The 22,605-nt window shown below is 36.7% G+C and overlaps 4 protein-coding genes across 9 annotated transcripts; 3 read left to right on the top strand and 1 right to left on the bottom strand.

Annotated features, from left to right (window-relative positions):
- Positions 1-1,459: 1,459 nt before the first annotated feature.
- Positions 1,460-4,249, bottom strand: zgc:152986 (uncharacterized protein LOC101884054 homolog). Its single transcript, XM_066666449.1, has 3 exons — positions 4,005-4,249; positions 3,037-3,247; positions 1,460-2,763 (listed from the first exon to the last, which is right to left on the bottom strand). Exons 2-3 carry the CDS (start codon positions 3,245-3,247, stop codon positions 2,462-2,464), a joined length of 513 nt encoding a protein of 170 aa, XP_066522546.1. The 5' UTR covers positions 4,005-4,249; the 3' UTR covers positions 1,460-2,461.
- Positions 4,166-10,338, top strand: crbn (cereblon). Its single transcript, XM_066666448.1, has 11 exons — positions 4,166-4,288; positions 4,931-5,037; positions 5,218-5,420; positions 6,184-6,342; positions 6,426-6,579; positions 6,664-6,726; positions 7,266-7,350; positions 7,503-7,618; positions 7,756-7,820; positions 8,270-8,401; positions 10,066-10,338. The coding sequence occupies exons 1-11, from the start codon at positions 4,216-4,218 to the stop codon at positions 10,241-10,243; spliced, it is 1,335 nt and encodes a 444-aa protein (XP_066522545.1). The 5' UTR covers positions 4,166-4,215; the 3' UTR covers positions 10,244-10,338.
- Positions 10,339-11,983: 1,645 nt separating this feature from the next.
- Positions 11,984-14,725, top strand: vhl (von Hippel-Lindau tumor suppressor). 2 transcript variants are annotated; one of them, XM_066665841.1, is made up of 4 exons: positions 11,984-12,037; positions 12,234-12,450; positions 13,302-13,424; positions 13,756-14,724. In XM_066665841.1, exons 2-4 carry the CDS (start codon positions 12,252-12,254, stop codon positions 13,947-13,949), a joined length of 516 nt encoding a protein of 171 aa, XP_066521938.1. In that variant the 5' UTR covers positions 11,984-12,037; positions 12,234-12,251; the 3' UTR covers positions 13,950-14,724. The 2 variants fall into 2 exon arrangements, with proteins under 2 accessions (XP_066521938.1, XP_066521939.1); XM_066665842.1 differs by lacking the exon at positions 11,984-12,037 and adding an exon at positions 12,066-12,084 and having other exon boundaries at positions 13,756-14,725.
- Positions 14,726-14,936: 211 nt separating this feature from the next.
- Positions 14,937-21,859, top strand: tatdn2 (TatD DNase domain containing 2). 5 transcript variants are annotated; one of them, XM_066666531.1, is made up of 9 exons: positions 14,937-15,031; positions 16,140-16,229; positions 16,383-16,428; positions 16,545-16,875; positions 16,988-17,350; positions 17,612-18,655; positions 18,847-18,974; positions 19,066-19,249; positions 21,014-21,859. In XM_066666531.1, exons 4-9 carry the CDS (start codon positions 16,555-16,557, stop codon positions 21,152-21,154), a joined length of 2,181 nt encoding a protein of 726 aa, XP_066522628.1. In that variant the 5' UTR covers positions 14,937-15,031; positions 16,140-16,229; positions 16,383-16,428; positions 16,545-16,554; the 3' UTR covers positions 21,155-21,859. The 5 variants fall into 5 exon arrangements, with proteins under 5 accessions (XP_066522628.1, XP_066522624.1, XP_066522626.1 ...); XM_066666529.1 differs by lacking the exon at positions 14,937-15,031 and adding an exon at positions 15,045-15,202; XM_066666527.1 differs by lacking the exon at positions 16,383-16,428 and having other exon boundaries at positions 14,938-15,031.
- Positions 21,860-22,605: the final 746 nt, after the last annotated feature.

Here is a 22,605-nt window from a genome sequence, read left to right on the forward strand (position 1 = left end):
AAGCTTGACATTTTAACAATAGAAAAACTGTTTTTGGGGCCATATAGTACCCTTTTCTAAAAGGTGCTATATAAAACCAACTATAGCACATTCTCCATCTATCTGAAGAACTGATGCAAAGAGCCATTTAGTCATGGAAAATTTCTTCAAGTGTTCAGGGTTCTATATAGAACCATTTTTCTTACTAAATATCTCTCAAAGGACCATCATTTTAAAGTGTGCACTTAAATAAAAAATTTAAAATAAAAAAAATTAAAGTGATATACAACTGATTAGTTTTGGTACTCTAGTATGTGCCAAAAAATGGCAGTACATGCTTTAAACAGATGTAATTTATGCTTGGACTCAAACTCAAAGACTTGAGACTTGATTTGTGAATATTTCTGTTCCGAGTTTCAACTTCCGAAATGGTGTCTTTCAAATAAATATGGGTTTTAAATGATTTGTACATCATTGCATTCTGTTTTTATTTACATTTTGCTTAACATCTCATCTTTTCTGGAAATGGGGTTTGTATATTAATACTTTTGACTACATTGAATATTAAATGAATATCCAGGTATACAAAAAAAATAAAAAATAAAATACAACAAACAAACCATTCAAATATGTTATAAGTTCAAATGTAGGTGAAGACCCCTTTTATTAGTGAATTCAGCTACTTAAAGTGCACTCATTTAATAGAAAAGCATGAAATTAAATGAGATACTCTGGAGTAGCTATACAAGAGTCTGTATTCCTATATTTTGGAATAAGTTGGTTTGGCTTTCATTATCCACAAATAAGCATGTAACAGTACCTGACCTCACTAAATGGTAGGATTTTGTAACTTCTGAGTTACAACTCTGCTCCCTGCTGGACATGAAGCTAAATGCTGAGATCAGTCGATCCACAGTATCTAGTTCAACAAATGAAACAGAGTAAAAACAAAAATGTTTCTTGGTTTTTAGAAAAGAAAAATAATTGTATTTTCTTGGACATGCTGCAATTCTTGAACACTAAATTACTCTGCAGAAGCTATAATAAAAAATATACTTGTAGTAAGTGATGTTTATTGTTTTACTTGATATTCTAAGCTTAATTTGAAAGAAACTCAAATGATGAGTTCAAATATTTTGGTTAATATTTGACAAATTTGATAAAAAGTACAAGGTTTAATGTTGTATTAACGAGGGTGTGGGAGTGCATTCTTCTTTAAAGCCATTATTCATTAGACCTATCAAGTGTTACAAATCTAATCTTTGTTTATGTTCCTTTTGTCTTAACTCCCACATTCGTGGCATTCTCTATGTTTCTTTTAGATACCCAAGTGTTGACTGCACTACTTGCAATGTATGGGTGAAGTGAAAGGAAAATAAAATCCTTTATTACAAATCAACCTCTCATCACAAAATAAAAGTTACAAATTTATTTCACAGATCTCAGATTTAGAACAGATTTAGCAATTTGTCTCATGAAATTAGTTTTCTAATCACTTTGATGTCTTCTGGATTTTATACTGAGATGCTCTTAGGAAACAGCAGTGGGTTTGATATCAGTTAGTATATAAATGTGTGATACAATATGGACAATATGAAATGGACAATATGAAAAATCAGAATGGCATGATACATAAATATTTTTAAAAGTTTATGAAATACTATGAAAAAACAATATTTCTTTAATTCAGCATTTGCAAAAACCTTTTTCTTATGAAGAAACAGGACACAAATTGTTAAAGAGAGAGAGAGAGAGAGAGAGAGAGAGAGAGAGAGAGAGAATGACAAAAGGGGCAACAGGTTAAACTCGGGAAACTGCATTGTGACATAACAAAAATAACACTGTCATACAGTCAATCTCTGGAGTCCACTGTAGCTTGCAGTTATGCATTTTACATTCCAAATCTAAATTGGGATAGCACAGCAATTATTGTTTTAAAATGTCTGTTAAAGGAATGGATCACCTTAAAGGAACACTAGGTAGTATTTTTATGTTACAATTACAGTTTCAAAAACACTATGATGCTCGTCTGACCTGTATTAGCGAAAACAGAGCTTTGGTTGTTGCTACTCCAGACTCAGCACTGTAGAAATTACACTATGCACGTTCTGGGAAAGGGTAGGAAAACACCCCTCCTTCCCTTCTCAATTTCAGGACTGTGCTTTAAAAATTAATTGCACACTGCATCTATTAGGAAAGCCCAAATCTTTCCTAGTGTTCCTTTAAATATCTAATTTATTTTGAACCACAAATCTTATATCAGTTTTAGCAGTATTTGGCATCTGAGGTCTGCTTCTTTAGATTTGCAATGTAGCTATAAGTAGCTGATGAGAGCAAAGTTAAAGGATAATTTTTAGACAACAAATATATCTTAGCATATCAACTCCTTATGGGGGTTTGGTGATAATTACATCAATGTTATTTTTAAGGTAATAATAATAATTTTATTTTAATTTATTGCCAAACACACCATACAACAAATTTACAGAACACCAAACATAAAGCTGAACTGATCATCTTCCTCCTGACCATCATCCCACAGAGGGAAACTCCACCCTTGATCTACATCATCTTCTAACATAAATGAATCTTCCTCCATCCTCAGAATCTCAAGCAGTTCATCTACACTGAAAGATGGGGGCTCAGTGTTACCATAAGAACCACCTTTGTCACCATGAAGACTGCACCCCAGATCTGGTTTTCCCTTTGTTTTCTTGCTACACTGGGCCAAGTGTGTCTGGTCGTAGAGCCTGCGCCTCTCTTGGTCAGACAACACCTCATAGGCTGACAAAGAAAATGAGGCAAGTCAACCACAGTAGTTGCTGCAAACCCTGTTTACACTTAAGAGCTGCCAAAGTTAAACAGAAATTAAGTGAAGGGTGTGAGATTTCAGCATAGTTCCATCACTGAAATTGAGTGTTTTGATGAGAAATTATTACTTGTGAGCTACAGGAAATAGGTTCCACAGAAAATCACATAAACACAGAAAATCAAAGTAAAAATTAAGAAAAAATCTATAATAAAAGCTTATTCAGCACTTGTTTTTTGCATACACACCTTGTGCAAGGTGTGTGAAGACCTGCTGTGCATCTGGGCTGTGATTCCTGTCAGGATGGAACTTGAGGGCCAGTTGACGGAATGCTTTCCTTATCTCTTTTTCTGTTGCAGAAGGAGGAACTCCTAACACTGAATAATAATCACTCACACACCGTGCCACAAATATACAGAGCAGCAGGATTACACGCATATGCACAGCCAGTGCCATCATCTGTCCACATGAATGTTCATCACAAACACACAACAAAACACACAAAGTTCAAACTACACCAAATGTAAGAAATAAGCAGATTTAACATTACATTTTTCAGTACGTAGAGTAAATCCACATCTGTCTAATGGGAATTTTACTACTTACTTATCCTACTGGATATTGTCTTATCCTATTGGTGATTACAGGTTGATTGAATAAAGCAATAACATATTAAGCTCTAGCAGTGAACTGGAATTCACCCTTCATAAATGTTAACGTACAAGTCATTATGTAATATTTTTCAATAATCACAAACTGCTGGATAGTGTAATATGGGTGTCCCAAACTAAAAGAACCAGACATGTAAGGAAACACCAATATAGAAGATTTATATGGGTGTTTCCTTATTTTTAGGACACCCTGTGTATCAGTTCCAACATTTAAACCAAGGCCAAAATAATTCAAAATAAGTATATTTTTGACATATTACACTTTGATGGTTAATAAAAGTAAAACATTTATATTTTATGTAGCACTAGCTGGTGCGATGTTTTGTAAGAATTGTCTACTAGAATGGAACAACAGTTTTGAAATAATCAAACACCGCCCAATTGTTTGTGTTTGTTCGTACAATCCAGTCAGCGTGCATTTAAGCAAGTGATAATTTCATTTTAACATAGGGCTCAAATTTGTGTGAACAGTAAAAAAACCTCAAACTCAAAGACAGGGATATATCGCATTTACATAAATTTAACTTTGAGACTGATATGCTTACATATTATCTGGTATTTATTGTCTCCAACTTTGTGGCCACTCGTTGCTAAAGGATGTGTTTGACCAAGCAGCACAACTCTGAACACCGTCCCCTGTGGTGCAGATCCGACCTCCAGCCGCCAGGAGGCGCTACGTGTTTCTCTGGACTGTTCCTAGCGCTCTGTTCCAGCTCCGGAGCAGCTGGTGGGACTTCGGAGTGTAAACAGACGGCGATGGCTGCAGAGAGGGGCGGAGGCGACAACAACGTTCACGACGACATGGGCAACCAGCTGCAACTCGTACCTGGTGAGTGCACATAAAACACTCCTCTGAGACACAGACACACAACAGAATATATATCAGAGCCGAGAATACACGCAGCAGCGTTTGCACGCTTTATAAACACAGCCGAGGCCACAGAGCAGACTGACAGGGTGTCTGACATGACAGCTGCAGGTTTGAACAAATCGGTCACAAGTGACCACCAGCAAATGTTCAAGGTTCACTCTGAGTCTCTGTCCTTCAGTCTCCGAAATAAGCAGGAGAAAAGCATGAGAAAAAATGGGGTGCTTTGGAGAATGACAGAGCAAAACACTAATACTGAATCGGCAGAAAAGTGAAAATGAAAGCTCTTTTTCTTTATCTCTCTGTCTTATTTTTTATCCCTCACTTTATATGTCTTTCCTTCTTTCTCACTCGGCATGCTTATACCACTATTTATATCTATCTGTCATTTTCTCCCTGCATTGCCCTCCCTTTCTGCATGTCTCTTATTTTGTTTATTTCTCACCTTCTCTCCTTCTACCTGGTCTTATCTGTCTGTCTCACGCTCCTTTTCTTTCTTTTCTCTCTGCTTCTCTGTCCCGGTCTGCACCTCTCATAATATATTTATCTGTCTTGTTCTTGTTCTGTCTATTCCCTTCCCACTTTCTCTCTCTCTCAATCTAGAAAATGAGGAGGAGGAAGATGACATGGAAACTGAGGACCGTGATAGCGAGGATGCGGAAAAGCCGAGCATTATCAACTTTGACCCCAGTTTGCCAACATCACATGCTGTGAGTTTTGGCATATTTAAATGGAAAGTTTTTGACAAATGCATAGAAAATCATGAGTCAGGTCATATTTTGTGTAGAGGGCTTTTTGCAACCTGTGTAATGTTTTTACTATTAATACTTGTTAAAATAAGAGTAAATAAAAAGAGTTAAAATGTGTTTGTGTGTGTGTGTGTGTGTTAGTACCTGGGTTCAGACATGGAAGAGTTCCACGGACGTACTCTTCATGATGAGGACAGTGTGCAAAGTCTGCCTGTTCTTCCTCATGCTGCTCTCATACTGATCCCAGGCCAGACGCTGCCACTGCAGCTGTTCCGACCTCAGGAAGTCAGCATGTTCCGCAACCTGGTTAGTCATGACCGCACATTTGCTGTGCTTGCACACAGGTGAGCTTATGAAAATACCTTATGATATTTTTTCCATTGAAGGACCAGTCAGATATTTTTCAATGATTATTCTACATGTAATGAAACAGTCACTATACGGACACTTAGTGGTTTGGATATAGCAGAGATTTTATACGAAATCTCTTTTAATCATGGCTGCTTTTAGGGCTGGATAATAATTAAGTATCAATATTTATCGCAATATAAAATGTTTCAATAACAATTATTTGATTTTTAAAAACAATTTCCATATTTCACTATTCATTATTTACAACATGTATCACTGACTGATGTTCATTACAGTGCACAAAATATTACCTCATTTTTGAGTACACATAGCCTAATTCTGTTCATATTTAGGAATAACATATAAAACTTACAATTCACCTTTTTATTAACATGATACACAGAATTGTATTTTTAAATGTACAGATTATTTGTGCTAATGAAGTAGTTTTCATGCTTTCAGCAGGAGAGACCCACTGTATGGAAATGGTTTTGTAGTTACATTCATGTTGTAGGAAAGGGAAAATAAAATGCAGGCACCAGATTTATATAAATGTGTGTATGTTACTCTGATACTGTTTACATTCAAAACATCTGTAAAAATATTGTTTACACAATTGTGAAAATAGATTTGATTCAGGCATTTTATTATTGTGGATTCCAATATTCTGGAATGCAGTTAAAATGGAGGTTCAGATCTGTTCTTGAATTCCTGAGAAAGATAAAGGAAACCTCTGAAATCAGAACTTCTCTGCAGTCCTGATGCAAGTGGAGGAGAGTTAAAAGCAGAGTTTGGGACGACAGCAGAGATCTATGCCTTTCGAGAGGAGCAGGAATATGGCATAGAGACGGTGAAAATCAAAGCTATTGGACGGCAGCGCTTCAAAGTCCATGATATCCGGACACAAGCAGATGGGTGAGACATTAAACACAACACATTATACAATGATTCAATATATGGACACATTTATTATTAACTTTATGTTCATTTTGTTACAGGATTCGTCAGGCAAAGGTGCAGATTTTGCCTGAGAGGATTCTGCTTGACCCTCTAAGTGCACTTCAACTCTCATCTCATGTTCACACACATGTTCCACCTACCAAGCACACACAACCACAAAGTCAAGTGCAGCGCTGCCAGACCTACAGACGGGTAATGACATTTTGAAGACAGACAGAGGCATGTTTTTATTAATTTTATTCTTTGTTGTTCAATCTCTCTCTCTCTCTTTATCAGAGGAAGTTGTATCCTGCTAGTATGACCCCATGGCCTCCCTGGGTGTATGCCCTGTATGACTCAGTAAGTTTATCAAGATTACAATTCTCCACACAGATACACACAAACCCACATCCAGGTAAACATATGACCACAAGAACAGTAACACATTAACCACAAAAATGGAACAACTAGTCATATTATTTAATGAAATGTAATGTAATTTTATTTCCAGTAAATAGTTTCTGTTAGTGTTTATCATCCAAGTTAAGGAAAATTTTTTAAATGTATGATTGAGGACTCATTTAACAGATGTAGATAGGCATACCAAATAATGAAGGAATAGAAAAGAATGCTGTGAAATGAACAGCTTTCCAAATTGCTACTGAGGTCAATTTAGTCAGAGCTGGTCTTAATTATTTATATTCACTTTTACCTGTGCTTGTAATGAGTGACAAAGTAATTCTTTTTAAACGTTAGAATAGATTTTTCCATAGTTTAGGTTTTTAATTTGGGTACATTTTTAATGAGTCCTCATGGACAAACATTTTAAAACTGATTAACACATGGCACTTCAGTTCATGTGCTCAATGGACATTTTTGTTACTGACTGTGTGTTACAGGAAACTCTAATGAGCAGAGTAAAGAGGCAGCTCCATGAATGGGATGAGAACCTCAAAGATGAATCTCTGCCAACAAATGCTATAGGTTAATATGCAGATATTAACCACATTATAACCTGTGTTATCCATGAACAGCACACTTCATTAAAGCATGCTTTTACATCTGATGTCCACAGAAAGCACTGTTCAGCAGAAAATATGAACTTTTTTTTTCTGAGCATGTTTCTCTGTCCACAGATTTTTCATACAGAGTGGCTGCCTGTTTGCCAATAGATGATGCTTTGAGACTGCAACTGCTTAGGATCGGCAGTGCCATTCAGAGACTGCGCTGTGAGCTGGACATCATGGACAGGGTAAGTGACTGTATGTGGGGGCAAAATTTAGATTTTGTCTTTTTTGTAGAGTAAGGTCAAAAACATCAAATCTGTTCATATATTATCATTTTGTTTTTCATTTCATAAGTTTGATGATGTTTTGTCTGCTGTGATAGTGCACATCTCTATGCTGCAAACAGTGCCAGGACACAGAGATCACGACCAAGAATGAAATATTCAGGTAAGAAACAAAGAAATTAAAAAACAAATAGGGATATCACCATCAAATTATTTAAATAAATAAATTATAAATAAAATAATAAATAAATTAAATAAAACTGGGATACATATTTTATAAGAAACAGAATAAAAAATAAATGTGTGAGATATTGTTGCCTGAAAGCTTTCCTTACATTTCAAGACAATGTGAATTGCATAATTATTTTATTTAGGTGTATTAAATTGGACTAGAAAAAAAAGCACTCTGTTTATGTTTAATCACTGATTATTTCAACAATATGAATAGAGCATATTGTTATGTACTGTAAAATCATATATCATGATAAATATTTTCACCCCTGCAAGTGACTCAGAATTTTTTTATTTGTAGTGTACCAGAAGAATATGAATAAGAATTAATTTATAATTCTCTCTCTCTCTCTCTCTCTCTCTCTCCCCCCTTCTTTGTAGTCTGTCTCTGTATGGGCCAATGGCAGCGTATGTGAATCCACATGGTTATGTTCATGAGACATTGACGGTCTACAAGGCTAGCAACCTAAATTTGATTGGAAGGCCCTCTACACTGCATAGTTGGTTCCCAGGGTGAGTGTTTGTATTTTTATGCTTTGGAATTTATTGAGTGTGTAGTTTCCAGAGGTGGGTAGTAACGTAATTCATTTTCTCATTTATGTATTTGAGTACGTTTTTGGATAAATTGTACTTATAAGAGTTGTTTTAATGCAGCATAATTTTTACTTTTACTTCAGTATATTTGTGAATAAGAAGTGGTACCTTTACTCTGTTACACTGAGCTACATTCTGCTCGCTACTTGTTTCTTATTTTTATCGGTCAGTCCAATGCACAATCTCCTTGTTTTGTTTTGTTGAAACTTCTAACAGAGGCTCTGTCACATGACTGCATCTCACCAATCAACCAATCAGCCACTAGCACCAGTTTGACTCTGTTTCATCAAATAAACAGAGCCAAGCTGTCACATAACTGCACACAAAATTCCAGCTGAAAAGAGCACATAAGCACAGTACAATGGCAGATATAATTGCGTTATGTGCAGACTGCTTTGTTCTTCTTGTTATTCTTTCTAATCTCTGCTTATTGACCCCATTGTTTTGTAATTAAGTTATTCTGGCTGAATTTAATTTATGTTACTTTGTAAAGATTTAATTTATTATTGTTTTAGTTGTTTAGGAGATATTCTCAGGCTCTGAATTTGTTCATTGCTGTTTTATATTTTTGTGCATTCAGGTGTATTATTTGACATCCTTATTATTAAACAAAGAGGTTACTCAGCAGTTACTCAGTAGTTGAGTATTTTTTTCACTTAGTATCTTTTACTCATACTCAAGTAATTAATTGGGTGACTACTTTTTACTTGAGTCATATTATTCTAAAGTAACAATACTCTTACTTGAGTACAATTTTTGGCTACTCTACCCACCTCTGGTAGTTTCTGAATGTTTAATATTTAATTTTGTTTCTAGTCCTAACCTACTGTGTGTTAGCTTATGTGTTGAAACTGGTGATAAATAAAATCAGTGTGCTTATCTTAAAATTAATAAGTGAGCAGTCATAGCACCTGAACACCAGAACATACAAATCTTCTGAAGCTAAGCAGGTTTGGGCCAGGCCAGCACTTAGAGGGGAGATCTCCAAGGGAAGCTTGGATTGCTGCTGTAAGTGGTGTGGTTGGGGCCAACAGGGGGCACTGTCCCTGTAAACTATGTGGATGCCAATGCCCAAGAGCAGTAATGGGACAATGTACTGAACAAATGATCCTGTCCTTCAGTCGAGACGTGAAACTTAGGTCCTGATTCTTGGAGGTAATAAAAGTTTTACCCCACTTTTAAGTGTTACCCAGATGTCCTGCTTTATCTGCCACTGTGATGTCTCCTAATCATTCCCACTCATCTCCTTTCTACCAGCCAGTTGATGGGTGCTGCATATTGATAGTAGTTTAAATGAATCCCTAATGTCCTCAAGAATGTAAAGTGCTTTCAGTGTATATGTGTAACTATCATGAAACCTTCAAAATAAATTAGCAATAAGTATTGATATGTATGGCATTCAGTGTTGCTGTAGCTCAGTTCTTAGCACCTAAGATCAGAGCTAACTACAATCATTAAAACTTAAAAAACCTAAATACCTTTAATTCTCACACAGGTTTACATGTTTTATTTACACATTCATGACTTATGTCACTTTGCATTTTTGCAGCACCAACTGACAAATTTGAAATCTGTGCATTTAGGTATGCGTGGACAATTGCTCAGTGCCGGACATGTGGTTCTCACATGGGTTGGAAGTTCTCAGCTGTGAAAAAGGATCTGAGTCCACAGCGCTTCTGGGGTTTGACTCGCTCTGCTCTCTTACCCACAATCCCTCAAAGCGAGGAGGGTGTGGAGGGTTCACGTCTGCTCTGCCTGTGACCTCAGCATGATCTACGACTTCTCAACTCATCTAACACTTCAGTCCTCCTCCACCTCACCTCAAAACATCACACTCCATCCCAAGAAAAAACAAAGAGGGGTAGAGACACTGGGAGAGAATAGGGCTGACTGGGGTAAAAAAAAACAAAACAAAAAAAACAACAAGAGACAGAGAGACCGAAATACGTCCAAAGGGTCATGAGTCAGAGAAAAAAAAACTGCTTTAATTAGTTTCCTTTGCAGAGCCAAACCAGGCACCATGGGGCACAGTGCATCACAGTGAATCTTTGAGTCTGTTGCTTATTCAGTCTGAACAAGATGTTCTACTTCTTGCTTTTGCTGTTGTAACAGATACTGCTGAACTCTATCTTTTGGACTGGAGGGTGGGATATTCGATGACGTGTATATTGATGCCCACAAATTATTTTTGTTAACTTAGTTAAATCTCATGCTTGTGAGTATTACTGTGAGTAGAAAAGTTCATCAAAGGATGCCTCTTAGTATTATGTTAATATGAAAAGACTTCTGTGAGGAGGGGGGATTATTTTGTGCAGATACATTTTTGGCTGAAGAAAGATTTAATTAAGTTAATAAACAGCAAGGGGAAACTCTGTTTGATTTATGTGTCATGTGGTACTGGATGCCACAGTAACTATTGGTTGGGATGGATAGTAATTCATTTAGAAAATTACAGAATTAAAGTCGATTCAGGGGCTTGACTCTGTTTGATGTATTTTTGTATTTCTACTTTGCCCCATTTCCCCTATTTCTTGTCAATGACAATGATATTGGATGTATGTGTGTTAAAACACTGAAAAGAGTTGGTCAGCAGGTGTTTTAGTAGAGAGGTCAGCATTTTTGGAAACGTCTACTATACATAGAGATCTTAAAGTTTCACGAAATGGAGTACAGATACACTTCACATACAGCCAAAACATTCTGTGCATATGCGTGATGATGAAATTAAATATACAAACCACACTCAACCGGTCACTGACCAACATATCTATAATGATAAGGTTCAAATGATTTATTTATTCAAGGGATTCAAAATGGTGTCCTATCAAGTATGCTAATAAAATCGTTTTTGGAAAGTTAATTTGTATTAAGTGTACTTAATATGGAAATTAACACCATATGTCTCTCTCACACACACATTATATATATATATATATATATATATATATATATATATATATATATATATATATATATATCAGACTCGTGAATGAGAGGAAATGCAGCTCAATCAGTGTAGAGTATACTTACTATGTAAGTACAGAATTTGAATACATTTGTGTATATTTAATATTAGAAACTGTCTGGGTTTTGAATTAAACAGCAAATATAACTACACAAAGCTTAAGCATATGGAGTATTTGGGTTGAAGCTCTTAAAAATAAGATATAAGCAGTTATAGCATTTTAGGTGGAGTAGGCCTTTCAAACTAAATCATAGAAAGTTAGATATTTGGCGGAATACGCTTTTAAACAGCTATAAAGTTAGATAAAGTAGCATTTGGGCGGAAGAAGCACTTAAACTATAAGCTTACTTTTGGGCGAAATAAACCTTAAAAACAAAATTTTATGTAGTTAATTCCATATCGCTAATGTTTATAGAGTCCTAGAATTGCGGTCCTAAAACTGCAATTTTCTCGCCTCCTGTACCGTTAGGGGGCAGGCTCCCGTACTGTGAGAATATAAGCTGATCCGTTTATATTAAAGACCAGCAGAGGGCGATGTTCAACTTAACTCTTCCCCAGCTTCACTGATTGCGTCATCAAAACAAACTTGAGTGAGTCACGTACGAGGCGTAGCCGCGACTCGGCTTCGGTTACTTTCGTAAACATTTACTATTCTTTACTCACTGTTTTTATTGGCGTAATTTGTATTTGTATTATATTATTGTTTACAAGACGAGCTCCGGTGGATGTAAGTCTAAAGGGTCTATGTTGGATGAGTGGTACTGAGGACCGTGTGTTACTGTTCAGATTAGATCAGCGGAAAACATGCCTCTGCCCCCGGAGACCGCGGAGAGGCCGGCGCTGCCGTTAGTCCGCTCTCTGAACAGCCGAATCACGGCGCAGGTTGTGTTCTGTAACCGTTCTCCTCGCACAGTGAAGCTCCTTTGGATCGACTTCCGTGGAGAACCGCAATCGTTCGGAAACCTGCAGCCGCTCAAAGGCAAAAGAGTCACTACATATGTGGGTGAGTTTCTCCCTTTCAAGATTTAAACATGTTTTTGTTTCTGTCACATCACTTTTAGCCTTCTTCATGTGAGTTCCTTTGTTGATCAAAGATTTGTTACGGATTATGGGGTTGTATAAATCTTAATGTTTAACATTTGTTATTTATTATTATTATTATTATTACTCTTTACATAAATCCCTGCAATCTTGTTTATGTCCCTTTCAAAATTAAACAATTCAGTCTCTCTTCCCCCTCCTACCTACCCTCCTTCGGTCTGCCCCTTCTCCTCCCTGCCGTGAACTTGGTCCAGGACAGGGATGTTACCCATTTACATTACACCTACCAATTTGATGATTTATTACTTGTTCTCCAGAGCTGACAGTGGACAATATGTACTTGCTTGTTCACCACTGGGAATACTGCTCTAATTGTCACAACCCCCTTTTTAAGTAACTAAAGTCTATGCCAGTCTAGGGTTCAACAGTTAGTAACATGAATAAAAGACACAAGAAGATTGCATTTAACAAACTCTGTATTGAAACTTAAACATGGCAGATTTAATAAGTTAAACTTCAGTGTGAGCAATACGCCGAAACAACAAACAAAATAATCTAAGGTACAAACCAAAACTTACTTACATAATCAGAAAAAAATAGATAAAAACATCATTAACTACCCTGTCTCCCTTCTGTATTAACAGGAGACAAAAGTACAACAAACAGTAAATTGTATTAATCAAATAGGACAGAACTCTAGGGTTTAAAAGATTGACATGTATGCTTTGTGTCATCTCAACAGAAATTTAATGAAAGTAATAGCCATTGTAATAGATTGAGACTGCCTATTGATAGCTGGCTTGTGTTTTACAGGACACCCATGGATGTTTCGTGATGCTGAGAGTGATGACCCAATGTTGGTGAATAATAAGGGGCTATTCTTACCCAGTGCATCAGAAAATGGCCAGGTTTCACTGGTTAACATCACACTACCAGGTGCAATCTCTCAGATTGCCTGTAATTGAGGAGCTTGTCAATTTGAATCATGAAAGTGGGAAAGTAAAATCAGATCTGGGCACTTTCTATGGCACATCTTAGTCAAGTGTAATTGGAGTCCTGAAATATTATATCCAGATTCATGGCAGCCATAAATCGCACTGTAATGAAATGTGTTCATAACCTCCTTGTGACTCTGTGCTTGAATATATGCTTTTGTGTCTGCCATGGCTACTCTTTTTCTAAGAGCTATTGTTTGGACATTTGACAGTTTGTGAATATTTTTTATTTATTTATTTTTTTACTGTGTGTGTGTGTGTGTGCATGACAGTGTTTTCCTTGCGAGAGCGCTGTTTGCAGGTAGTGAGACAACTGGTGCGTAGTGAAGATTTCCCTCAGTTAGAAATTGCTCGCTGTCTACAAGAAGAACTTGCTCAGATACCAAGCATTCAAGCTGACCTGCGGCGCATCAGTCAGAGAGTGGAACAAAGACTACTGCAGAACAGAGAGGCGCAAGAAACTTGAATATGTCATTTATTTAAATATTATATGTATTACTTCACCAATTTGTGCATATCACTAAAGGACAATTTCTCTTACAATGGAATGGACTGTTTCAAAAGATCTGTGTACTTTGCAGGTACACTATTCTTGTTTTTTAAAATACACATTTCTCTTGCTATTCTGTAAATATTGTAAACAAAATATACATTTATTTGCTAAGACCCTGAATTAAGCCAGGGAGCAACAGTGTTATTTTCCTGAATGAAAGCAACTACACTTACAAAATGTAATATAATATTATTTCTTAGGAAATTAATTATTACTTGATTATATTTGTATTAAACACACTTGTTGTAAACTTGTATATTTTTCTGTGTGAAGTAGCAGAGTTGGAATGTAGATAATATATAGATAAATAGCCCCCTTCAAATAGACACTAGCATTTCTGCTTCAGAAATGCTTTTATGAACCAAACAAACTTTTGAACATCTGCCAAAAATGGGTTTACATAAGAAGATCACAGCTATCTAGCTAAAATGAAAGGACTTTCCATATTGTGAGTGCATACCATATGTGGATATAATTTTACATTTAAATATTTTTTAAACAAATACTATGTTTTTGTACAATAATCTGAATCAAGTTGAGTGTTAGACAAGATAGAATGTTAAAGACAATTCCAGAGTTCCAGTGAATAAAAATAACCCAAATATAACATTTAAATATTTGTTATATTGTTCAGTGTTTGTTCTAAAAGTTGTAGATAAGGGTTTATAAATGTTTCAAGCCATCTGAAACACATCCGTATGCAAATGTTTTGACGTTTCTTGATTTAAGTTAGATTACCATTCCATACAGAGAACACAAAGACTTTCAAAACAAAATTTTTTGAATATATGAATTGGAAAATTATGACTTCTGTAGAATTCATGGCACGCTATTATATATATATATATATATATATATATGCTCTTCAAATTAAAAATACACTTGCACTGAAAATTTCCACACAGGAAGCGAAAATATCTTGCTTTTTGTAGTTATAAGGCTGTGGCCTGGTTCTAAATTTCCGCTGAGATGAACTGCTTTGACGAGGAGATTCGGTTAGACTAAACTACTTACAATTGTAACGCAATAGTTTAATTGCTTTAAAAAAGTTGTGGCTGTAGAGAAAAGTGAGTAAGAGTAGGACTTATATTGTGGTCGCTATAACCAGTGCAGGTCATTACTGTGTGGTTTATAGGCTGATGGCCGTCCCTTCTTTCAGCGGCCAGGTAAAATTTAGCTAAATAGTACTCACTCGGTAATTAAAAGTAGATATTACGTATATTCACTAGCTGCTTACGGCATTATTAATTTCTACAAATGTTTTGAAACCCGATTTAACGGCTACACCCGAATACGCGGACCAAGTCTACTATTGCTGTACGGCTATAGTTAGCAACGCTGCTAATCATCGGTGGAGGGAAAATTGATTGCGTCTTGTAATTTAAGATGAGCTCGCTGGGTAGTAAATATCATACACTGAGGTTGATGTATTACATACTGGAAAATTATAATACAACACTACTTTGGAGGGCATTTACTGTTTACCCGGATTAGATATTCGTATTTTTTTTCGATTAGGCGCCAAAATAAACTGCTTCTCTATATAATGTGGAACGGAAAACAGAACAGAAACGAACTAGGTTCATACATTTCTTAATCGTCCTTTCTTATCAAACACGTAACACTTATTCTGGCCACGTTAAGCTCTGCGGTATGTCATTAGTCCTTAATATATCGTCTATATGTTAATCAAATACTTGCACAATAAAACATTTTACAGTCAGTCAAATTTTAACCCAAATATTTAAATATAAACAGGACCAGGAATTAAGGCTCGTCTTGGACCAATTTACCCAGTATTCAAATGTATAACCCACAAATCTATACAACTTAGTCGTTTAGTTGTAAGTTAAATGCAGTTATCCAGATTGGTTTGATGTGAAAGTCCACTGTAGAGAAAGGCATGTAAACATCCTGGGTGTCTGGATCCCATCATCAACACTCAGCATTTCTGACCTTACTATCTTCCCTAGAAACACACACTTCACATCGAACCACTCTGAATGACTTGTTTTACATGTTAATTCTAATGATTTTATTTTTAAATAACGTGTCTAAGAAACAGTATAATAATATCTTAAGTTGTGTTATATCTGTGTCCAGTCCTGTGTGTTTGTCTGTGCTGGTATAGAAGTTGTGCAGTGCACCTGAGAGTGGCAGGGAAAAGGAGCTACACCAGTATACCGATAACAGGTTTGGTTAAATCTACAGATCTAGCCTATACGTAACTCTCTTAACATCTAATTAAAATGATCTGTGTATGCATGGTAAGTATGATTGTCAAGCCTGTTGTAACTGGAATTTACTGGAATGTGGCTTTTATGAATATATTTTGTATTTTTACAGGTGACCAAACACGGAAATTACCATTACAATTACAAGAAAACATTATGTAATTAATTTCTTTAGGGCCCAACTTTGTGTCTGCTGTCTGTCACATTTACTAATTTGTTTTGGTATCTTACAATCTGCTAATGTTGGTTCCAATTTTAATTCTCTGTTTCTTAGTCCTGGCATAATGAACAGTAAAAAGCAGAAGCTGAAGTTTGGTTGGCTCCGTTCATCATTTGGCTCCCCTAGAAAACTCCAGAAAAATGATGTAAACTTGGCTCGGCCCACACTCTGGGGGGATCCTAGGCATGATGAATCAAGTGATGACTGCTCTTCCAGCTTAAACATGTCTACTGGCTCAGTTGATCTAGGAGAACTAGAGAGTATTAAACTCAGCACACCTAAAGGAAGAAAGGCAACATCTTCAAAGAAAATGCGCACTACAAATGTACGCTCACTAGACAGTGGTCCCCGCAGACTGTTTGGACAATATTCCCTGATTTCAGAGGTGAGTAATTTGTGCTTGTATTTGAATGTTTGAGTCTTTCAATGATGAACAAAACTTCTACATCGGCAGGGGATCATGTGTGTTTTCGGTGTGTGTTTGTTTACATGTTCAGCAAGAGGCACAGTCTAAACAGCAGTCCCCAGTAGGGACCTCAGCAACCCCTCCATCGATGAAACGCAAAAACAGAACTCCAGAAGAGGGGTCAAAATCTATCTACCTCAGAGCACTCACAGAGGCTATTGGGGATGGGGAGTGTAAGTCCCACTCTACCAAAGACAGTGTCAAGAAAACCCAAGCAAAGCAATGCATCATTGAAGCACCTACTGTACTAGCAAAACAAGAGAATACTACCTCCCTTGAATGCTCTATAAGTGATGAGCCAACATCTGTGTCCATCAAAGCAGAAAATCACTATTCTACCCCATTTGTCTTCATAGACACAGAAGAAGGGAACGTGGTGAAAACAGACAAAAGGGTATGCAAAAAAGAATAATAACAGTTTTTTTAATTGAGCCTGGCCTTTGTACAACACTAACCAAATAAAGGTTAATATTGGGGTCTTAAATAGCATCTACACACATTTGTCCATTTTAGCAGCTCCACTGACCAAACAGGAGCACTTTTTATTAAGTTACACACTGTAGTCCACCTGTTACTGTACTGTAAATACAGTGTATTGTACATTAAATCCACCTTTTGTGATATTAACTCTTGCATGGTTTATCCCAATTTGCAGAGAGTAGTTCTGAAAGTGGATGGATCTCCTGATTGGTCAGACGTTGAGGACCCTGTGGAGGCAGATATCTTCTCACAGGATGAGTGTTTGGAACAGCACACTAAGAAGAAAACAGACTGCAAGATGGAAGAAAGAAAAACAGAAGGTGCTGAAAGTCCACCTCTTTTAGAATATGTACCAAACACTCCTCCAGCTTTCATGCTCTCCCCACAGTCCACATATAGAATGGAAGGGATTAATATGAACCCCTACCCCAGCTACTTAACTCCTACAATTACACAGACCGCAAGGCATCCCCCAGTGTCTTCGAGAGAGCTGTGTTTGTCGTCGAGACAAACCTTCCAAGACAGAGCTCCTGATTCTTCAGCCTCTAGAACTGTATTTATGCCTAAAAGTTCAGTTGTGGCTTTGGGACGAGGTGTCCGATTACAGCAGCCAATCCAGCAAGATTTTTTATCTCCAGATCCATCTGCCTTCTCTATCAGTGCTGCCAAAACAACATCTCCAGCCATACAGCAGAAAGGACTATGTGCGGTTTCTCCTCTAACAAGGAACAGATTCTCAGATGCACACACACTGTCAGTCAGAAGGGCATCTCACACTGGTAAAGGTGCCACTCGTAGGGTATCAGTGGGCTCAGAGCCTCTTTGGTTATCAAACGTAGATTCTTCAAAGGCAGGTACATGGGAATTTGTTGACACTCACTGTCACTTAGATATGCTTTATGCAAAGTTAGGTTTCCGGGGAAGTTTCCAGAGCTTTCGACGTAAATATACTAGCAGTTTCCCTTCGGAATTTAGGGGGTGTATTGCTGACTTCTGCAACCCAAGGATTACGCAAAAGGATGCAATCTGGGAAGGACTTTTGAGAGAGGAGTTAGTGTGGGGTGCCTTTGGATGCCATCCACACTTTGCCAAAGAGTATAACACAACTCATGAACAAAGTATCATGGGAGCCATGCGTCACCCCAAAACGATTGCATTTGGAGAGATTGGACTGGATTACTCGCATAAGAATTCTACTGACTCCAGCAAACAGAAAGAGGTACAATAACTGCGGAACAGTCTTGAGGACTTTAATGGTTGTAATATTAATATTTATTTGAGAAGTTTTTATAGTATTAATTTCAAGAGCTTTGTTAGATAATGTTGTTTTTAACCTAGCCCTGTTACCTTTTTACTTTCACCCTGATTGTCTGTATTCAATTGCTGTAGTCGACATTAATTTGTGTGTAGGTGTTTGAGCGACAGCTTAGGTTGGCTGTGTCTCTTGGAAAGCCATTGGTTATACACTGTCGTGATGCTGATGATGATTTGCTGAAGATCATGAAGAAATGTGTTCCCAGAGACTACAAGATACACAGGTTTCTTTATATGGACACTATGTACACACATTATGTATCTATAAGCTACATAAATAGTCTAATGATTTGTTTCATTTTGCCTGCTCGGCAGACACTGTTTTACCAACAGATATTCTGTGATTGAGCCATTCCTGAGTGAATTCTCCAATCTATTTGTGGGTTTCACTGCACTGGTAACATACCCCTGTGCTAGGGAGGCTCAAGATGCAGTGAGAAAAATTCCACTTAACCGCATTCTACTGGAGACTGATGCACCATACTTCCTACCCAGACAGGTGTGTGTATGTGTTTTTGATTTTTGGAACACTGTGTAGTAAACTATGTAGTGATGTAGTAGTATTAGCAGTATTATTATAAATCTTTAAAGCCCACTATTTGAGGAGATGAGTGTTGTTTGGAACATCAGAATCAAACTTTATTGGCCACATATGCTCACACATGCAAGGAATTTGTTTTAGGAAGGAATTTTGCATATGGATTGACAATATTATACATAGCATAGTTTATATGAGGTGCCAGGAAAGAAACAAATACAAAGCCAGCATGTGGTCCTAATCATTGCGAGGTTTTTTTTTTGGTGAGTATTTTTCCCTTGTTCAAACATTTTAGTCATCCCTGATGTTCACACAATGTCTGAGGAAATCTCTTGCCATGAATTGTCTGCATTCTCTGTAGTGTGGAGGTGAGAAGTTCATGTTTAAATAATATCTGTCTGACTGCATACAAATCACATTCCTGATTTTGTTGTGATTTCTGTGTGCGTCAGACTACAGTGTAGGGTGCTCATTGATGCGTTGCTTATGGCATAGGTTCGATGCAGAAGCATATGTTGGTCTTTAGAGTTCAGTGTAAGTTTTTTCATGTGTGAACAGAAGCTTTATAAAATGTCCTTGTGTTTACAAACTGCTATAAACGTCATGCATAATCAACACATGTTTTGCAGTAAATCAATTGGCATATAGTCTTTATATAATATATGGCATTAGTTAACTGATTTGGTAAATATTTTCTAAATTTTGAGCATTTGTTTGTAGTAAGGAAAATCAGCTGGATCAGGGCTTTCAGCATTTTATTTAATGAGACACAATTATTACTTCTCTCTCAAAGATTAAACAGTTACTCCTCCTTCAGCTTTTAAGCTAGGAACAACAAATTTCCCCTTGGTTCCCCTAGGAAATGAATGGTTGACAAGTTTAACTTTAACAGAAACAAATCTCTCACACATACAAACTAATTCACAGTCATAATATAGACATCTTAAGGCAATTTCAACTACAGCATTAAAGCTAGAATTTTGATTTGAAACTTCGTAGATCCTTTGCAGTGGTGGCTGGTGAAAAACATTTTAGTTGGGGGTGTTTGTTCCACATTCATGATTTTAAATCACATCCCAATAAAATTTGATACATGAAAATTTGATAAAATTTTGCAAGACTGGCGCCTCCTCCAGGGGCTGTTTCCGCCTTGCACCCCAGTGATTCCATGTAGGCTCTGGACCCACCGTGGCCCTGAATTGGATAAGCAGTTACAGACAATGAATGAATGATCTTTGAGTCCTCAGATAGCAATGCATAAAAACAGACACAATTCTGTTGTGGAAATCACTGCATGGACACACAAACACTTCCTAAGGGCATTGTCTATGAACAAAATTGATCACTGCATCCATAAAGGCAAAGTTAAAGTTAAAGCTCTCGTGCACAGAAGAAACAATAAATAAACAGGTTCTAAAAATAGCTCTGATGTCAAGCTTGTTTAAGACAGACTGAGGTGAAGTGGAAATGTTTTGTGTGGTCCTACAAATCAGAATCAGTCAAATCCAAATTTTGTCTTGTTATAATAGCACAGTTCAGAAGCTGTTCATAATTCATGGGTTAAATGTTACCAAAAAAACTGTTCACTCTGAAATAGCTTGCGTGTCCCTGTTTCTTTGTAAATTTTAATGTTCATGGCCAATGTGTTTGGTTTAAATTTCCTGTAGTTGAAACTTTCACATTTTAATGTTGTCCTGTTTGTAAAAGTTGTACTTTTTACTGAAGGTGTCAAAGACCATGTGTAGGTTTGCTCACCCTGGGATGGGCATACACACCTTACGTGAGATCAGCCTGCTGAAGGGTGAGCCCCTCTCCACAGTGTTCCAAACTGTCCGCCAGAACACCACACACATCTATGGCCTGTGACCACAGCAGTCTACAGCTGCTGCTCATTCACTAGGTGACCTACCATTATGGCTCTGAAGGTGGCAAATTAATAATCACTTTGTATGTGTGTCAAATAGGTTTCTTTATGTGAAGACTTTGTTAAGTTTTATTTTCATATTCAGTTTGTTTTAAATACTGAAATAGTTCTGTTAAACTTCTATGATGATAATTCTACATTTGATGTGTCTATGCATGTGCTCAGTGTATGGGTGTTAAGTGTGATATTGTGTGTTTCAAAGAGATAAAACACCAATTTCTTTGTCAATAAAATAGCACTGAGATATAACTATACTTTATTATTATTATTGTTATTATTATTGGGTTTTCATTGGGTTTCATTATTGGGTTTAAGAAACGTAGGGCTCATCACACTGAAGAAGTGAACAAACAATAAGTAGAGAATATAGACAGCTATACCAACATGGCTGGTTAAGCTGGCTAATGTCAGTAATTAAAAAAGAAAAGCTAAATATATAAGCTTACAAACAAACACTAAAGAAGAATAGTCAATATTTCTATTAGAATGAAAAGGGGGATGGGGATTGAAATCAAGAGGTGGAACACCCTATGGTCAAAAGTGGACATTTTCAAATGTGTGGGTTACACTATAGGACTGAACAATGACCAGCTCTTTGTGCTTTTGTCAGAAGCCCCAGTTGCTAAAAAAATGTTGTTTTTAAACATGTGTTTCCAAAAAATAAAATTCTCCATTTTCAACAAGTATTGATTTTTTTATTTTTATTTTAAGTCATAGAGTATAAATGATTTGTACATCACATTGTTTTTAATTGTAATTTTAGTATAGCACCGCAACATGAAATTGGGTTGTATATCAGGTTTCATACATACCATAAAACCTTTGTTATTACATTTATCTTATTTTACTATATTTAATCGCACTTTAATGATTAAGAAATTAAACATACATACTGCACTGTTGTATTAAACTGAATCCAGTGTTTTTTATGCACATTTGCCGTATTTAATGCATCTTGAATTTGAGAAATCTTACAGATAGAATTAAATTTCTAATTAGTGCTTATTAGGTAAAAGGGCCTCAAGGACATTAATGTCTCTTTTCCACCACATGGGTTCAGTTCTAATCGACTTGACTCGGATCGACACACTTAACGCTTGCTGCTTTTCCACTGGCAGGCCTACCCCCGCAAAATTTACCCAGTGACATTGCAAAACCCCATCTCTAACAGGAATCGCTGGCTTTTCAAATATCACAACTACAACACTCATGTATTCGCATGTTGCTTTTGTGTTTTCTACTGAACACGGCTCCACACTTCAGTTCTCACAGATCAGTTTTTCTTGTTGCACGCTCGGCTTTCACTGGAAATTTTCATCTGCCTCTGACCCAAGGAGCATATACAGGTGCTGATCATAAAATTAGAATATCATGAAAAAGTTTATTTATTTCA

The sequence above is a fragment of the Hoplias malabaricus genome, chromosome 3 (genome assembly GCF_029633855.1).
Source record: "Hoplias malabaricus isolate fHopMal1 chromosome 3, fHopMal1.hap1, whole genome shotgun sequence".
Lineage (NCBI taxonomy): Eukaryota > Metazoa > Chordata > Actinopteri > Characiformes > Erythrinidae > Hoplias > Hoplias malabaricus.